This window comes from Myotis davidii, unplaced genomic scaffold (genome assembly GCF_000327345.1).
Source record: "Myotis davidii unplaced genomic scaffold, ASM32734v1 scaffold478, whole genome shotgun sequence".
Classification (NCBI taxonomy): Eukaryota; Metazoa; Chordata; class Mammalia; order Chiroptera; family Vespertilionidae; genus Myotis; species Myotis davidii.
The window spans coordinates 4,839,798-4,844,152 of NW_006289570.1; the positions used below are offsets into that span (position 1 = coordinate 4,839,798).

The 4,355-nt window shown below is 55.5% G+C and overlaps 1 protein-coding gene across 1 annotated transcript in view; it reads left to right on the forward strand.

The window, feature by feature from the left end:
- INPP5J (inositol polyphosphate-5-phosphatase J) overlaps positions 1-4,355 on the forward strand; it is a 30,095-nt gene that overhangs the window by 24,804 nt on the left and 936 nt on the right. Inside the window, exons 6-11 of the mRNA XM_015562839.1 lie at positions 192-471; positions 598-707; positions 829-1,012; positions 3,672-3,809; positions 3,974-4,051; positions 4,175-4,279. Coding sequence (XP_015418325.1) covers positions 192-471; positions 598-707; positions 829-1,012; positions 3,672-3,809; positions 3,974-4,051; positions 4,175-4,279 — 895 coding nt within the window. The remainder of the gene's footprint in view (positions 1-191; positions 472-597; positions 708-828; positions 1,013-3,671; positions 3,810-3,973; positions 4,052-4,174; positions 4,280-4,355) is intronic.

Here is a 4,355-nt window from a genome sequence, read left to right on the forward strand (position 1 = left end):
GGCGGAGCGTGCCCCCTAATGGGCAAGGAGGAACTTGATACTGTCCTGGGTGGGCCTGGAGGGGGAAAGGCGGGGCTGATGAGGTAGGTCACCCCGTCCAGGAGCCGGAATGCTGGTAAGTTTGATGGGGCCCGAGCCTGCAGGGTGGCTCATTGCTGAAGGGTAGAGCCGTATTGAGGGCCTGAACCTAGATTTCCAGACGCACAGCTCACTGCTACTCCGTGGCGGGCTGGGGGTTATGCGGCCACCCCACCACTTCGCCATCGCAGCGCTGTCGGGTTGGATGAGGGTGGAGAAGGATCCGGGTTGGGCTCTTCCACCCCATGGACCCCACTGACTTCCACCCCGCCCCCGAATAGCCTTGTGTTCTGGTTCGGGGACCTAAACTTCCGCATCGAGAGCTACGACCTGCACTTTGTCAAGTTCGCCATTGACAACAACCAGCTCCACCAGCTCTGGGAGAAGGACCAGGTGCGGAACCCCAGCCTGCACCCCCAACACCCCTAGCACACCTGGACCCCCAGGCTATCTATGGTCTTCGCCCTCACCTGCCCTGCCCAAGCTGTGGTCCAATTCTTCCTTTCTGGACCCTCACAGCTCAACATGGCCAAGGACACCTGGCCCATCCTCAAGGGCTTCCAGGAAGGGCCCCTCAACTTTGCGCCCACCTTCAAGTTTGACGTGGGTACTAACAAATACGATACCAGGTGAGCTCCACTCTGGGGTGAGGTGGGGGGCTGTGGGCTGAGGTCTTCAAGACAAGGACGCCAGGGAAGAGGGACGGGAGGCAAGGCTGAGGGCTGTGCCTCCACCCGCTGCCCACCGCAGTGCCAAAAAGCGGAAGCCAGCCTGGACAGACCGTATCCTGTGGAAGGTCAAGGTTCCAGGTGGAGGCCGAAGCCCCTCCGGACAGCAGAGCCACTGGCTCCAGGTGACCCAGCACAGCTACCGAAGCCACATGGAATACACTGTCAGTGACCACAAGCCTGTGGCTGCCCAGTTCGTCCTGCATGTGAGTCCTGGCCTCCCCCTCTTCTCATGATGTCCCCAAGCCCCGCTCAGCATTCGACAGCCCACCCCTCGTAGCTGCCCTTGGCCGTCCCCATTTGTTGAAGCCGAGTGGGCGTGGGTTATGATCTCCGTTGTCATATGAGGAAACTGAGGCTCAGAGACACAGCATCACGTGCCCGGGGTCACACAGCTGGTGAAGGGAAAAGTTAGGTTTGAACCCAGGTGAGTCTGGTTTCAGAGCCCAGGCCTTTTCCACTGATCTCTAACTCCCTTCTTCCAAGAAAGGTTTAGGGCAACTTATGTTAAAATTCAAACATATAATAAGGCCAGCAAACTCAAAATGTTTACTTTAACCCCATGCAGCATTCATTCATACTTATTTTATTTTTAATCCTCACCTGAGGATATTTTTCCATTGATTTTTAGAGAGAGTGGAAGAGAGAGGGCAAGACAGAGAGAAATACTGAGGTGAGAGGAACACATCGATTGGTTGCCTCCTGCACGTGCCCTGACCAGGGCCTGGGCCGGGGAGGAGGCTGCAACCAAAGTACGTGCCCTTGACTGGAATCGAACCCGTGACCCTTCGGTCCACAGGCCAACGCTCTATCCACTGAGCCAAATCAGCTAGGGCTATTTTTTTTTTATGAACCATCATAACATATGGCATTATAGCATGCCAGGCATTATAAGAGTAAGGTAGTTAAGAGGAGAGGGAGTAGAGATATAAAAAATACAAAGCTAAACTCTGAATAGTTACTATAATTGAGCATTGTGTTGAGGGTTGAGGCCCTAGTTGCCAATGTAAAAAGAGGAAATGCAAGAATGTCAGAACTGGACCCAGAGACGAGGTAACCCAACCGGATAGGGAAACTGAAGCCCCTAGTGGGGCAGACACGTGCCCTGAGTCGCACACAGACTCAATGGCAGGGCTGGGTAGATTCCATCCTTCCAGCTCTGAAACCCAACGCGAGGCTCTCCGATCTCTTGATCTGGTAAGGGGGAGCCCAGCAGCCAGAGAATGTGTTCCTTGATAACTCTGTCACATGGTCGGTCAGTGGGGCACTGGCCAATATTCGCAGCTGGGAAAGACAATCTGCCTGTGTCTGGCCTCCTGTGACCTTTGGTAAAGGGCTGAGGTGTGAGGTTTAACCCTCACCTCGAGAACCCCTCCTTTTGGATGTCCTTCCCTGAGCCTCCCTCCTCATCCGGGACTCTGTCCCCTGTAAACATTGCCTGTTGAGCACCAACTACATGCCAGGCACCGTGTGGGGCACCTGACATCTGTCATCCCTTTGAATGCCTTGAGTAGGCCCTGCGATGTCCAAACTCTCCTCCCAGTTTCCTTACTGGGAAAACGGAGGCTCAGAAAACTCAAGTCTCCAACCCAAAAAGCAGCACTATCAGAATGAGGGTTGGAGGTGGGGGGAGGTAGGTGAGGGGGGGTGTTAGCGGAAGTTTTGATCCTGGAGGCCATTCCCAAGAGCCCAACCTGGCCAGACTGGAGATTTGGAGCCCAGGGGCAGGGAGAGGATGTGCTGTGTTGGGTTTTTTTTTTTCTGGAACAGTTTGGCTCAGAAGCTGCGGGAGGGAAACCTGAAACCAGATCAACAGGAAGCAGACAAAAGACTGAGGCTGGCACCACTGGAGTCCTCCTCTGAGGAACAGAGGAGGGGCCACCACCCTGGCCACCTGCCACCCCTGCAACCCCACCCATGCGGGTGACCCTGGGAGGAGGGTGCCCGTGGCTATAAAGTGTCTTTATGGACTGATGACAGGGTCACCGTCACCTCCTTGCTATTCGGAAGGGGAAGCTGGGAGTTGGGTTGGTTGGGGGCCTTCCTTGAGGTCACAGAGCAAGCGAGTAGCAGAGCCTAGAAGTGACCTGAGGTCTCCAGCCTTTTACCCAGGCTTTTCTGGCCCTCTCAGGGGTGTCCGGCTCACCCCGGCATACCCACACATCGTGTCTCCCTTACTAGCACATAGGCAAATCGCTAAGTGGGCGCCTGCTGTGGACTGGGAAGTGTATGGGACGCTTCACGAACGGCATCTCATTGAATCTGCCGAACAGCTCCAAGAGTTCAATAAGATCATCCAAGTTTATAGACAAGAGCCCTGGCATTCAGAGAGGTTGTAAAATTCACCAAGCCCTCGCCAGTTTGACTCAGCGCATAGAGCGTCAGCCTGCAGACTGAAGGGTCCCTCCCAGGTTTGATTCCGGTCAAGGGCACATACCCGGGTTGCAGCCTCGATCCCCAGTAGAGGGCGTGCAGGAGGCAGCCTGTCAATGATTCTCTCCTGTCATTGATGTTTCTATCTCTCCCTCCCTCTCCCTTCTTCTCTGAAATCAGTAAAAATATATTAAAAAGAAAAAAACTCACCAAGGGTCCTGTAGACAGTCAGGGATAGAGCCAGGGCCAAACCCATGGTCTACGAACTTCAAAACTGTGTTCTCATCCACTCCTTAAGGAGGCTCTGAACAGAAGAGCCCTGGGCTGGGAGGCAGGAAGTCTAGCTTTTATCCTAGACCTGCTCTGCCTCAGTTTCCCCGTCTCTGCAGTAGCTTCAAAGGCCCTTATCTCAGCCTATGTGTGCTGGCTCAGGCCCAAGGGTACATGGAATGCTACAGGGTCTTCACTGATGTTGTCCCCGCCCCTGGGCAGTTTGCCTTCAGGGACGACATGCCCCTGGTGCGGCTGGAGGTGGCAGAAGAGTGGGTGCGGCCGGAGCAGGCTGTGGTGAGGTACCGCGTGGAAACCGTGTTCGCCCGAAGCTCCTGGGACTGGATCGGCTTGTACCGGGTGAGCAGGGCGAGGTGGTCAGTGACTTGGGGAAGGAAGGGCCTGGTGGAGAGCAACTGGGTACCCAGGTGGGATCACGGCTTCTCCAGAGTTTGATGCCACCCAGGGAGGCTGCTGGGGTCATCAGGCCCTCGGGGTCAGAGCCCTGATTCCTGACACCGCAGGTGGGTTTCCGCCACTGCAAGGACTATGTGGCTTACGTCTGGGCCAAACACGAGGATGTGGACAGAAACAACTACCAGGTACTCAAGGGATGCGGGGGGGTGGGGGGGGTGGAGGGGAGGAAGACCCCACGGCCTTTGGGTGGGGGTGTTCTGTGGCTACCCCTCTGACCCCATCCTGGGCTTATACCCTGGGCCCACCAGGTGACTTTCAGTGAAGAGTCGCTGCCCAAGGGCCACGGAGACTTCATCCTGGGGTATTACAGCCACACCCACAGCATCCTCATTGGAGTCACTGAGCCCTTCCAGGTGAGTAACCAGACTGCAGGGCCAGGGGTGCCAGAGATCCGGCCTCTGCATTTAAAAATATATATATTTTTATTGA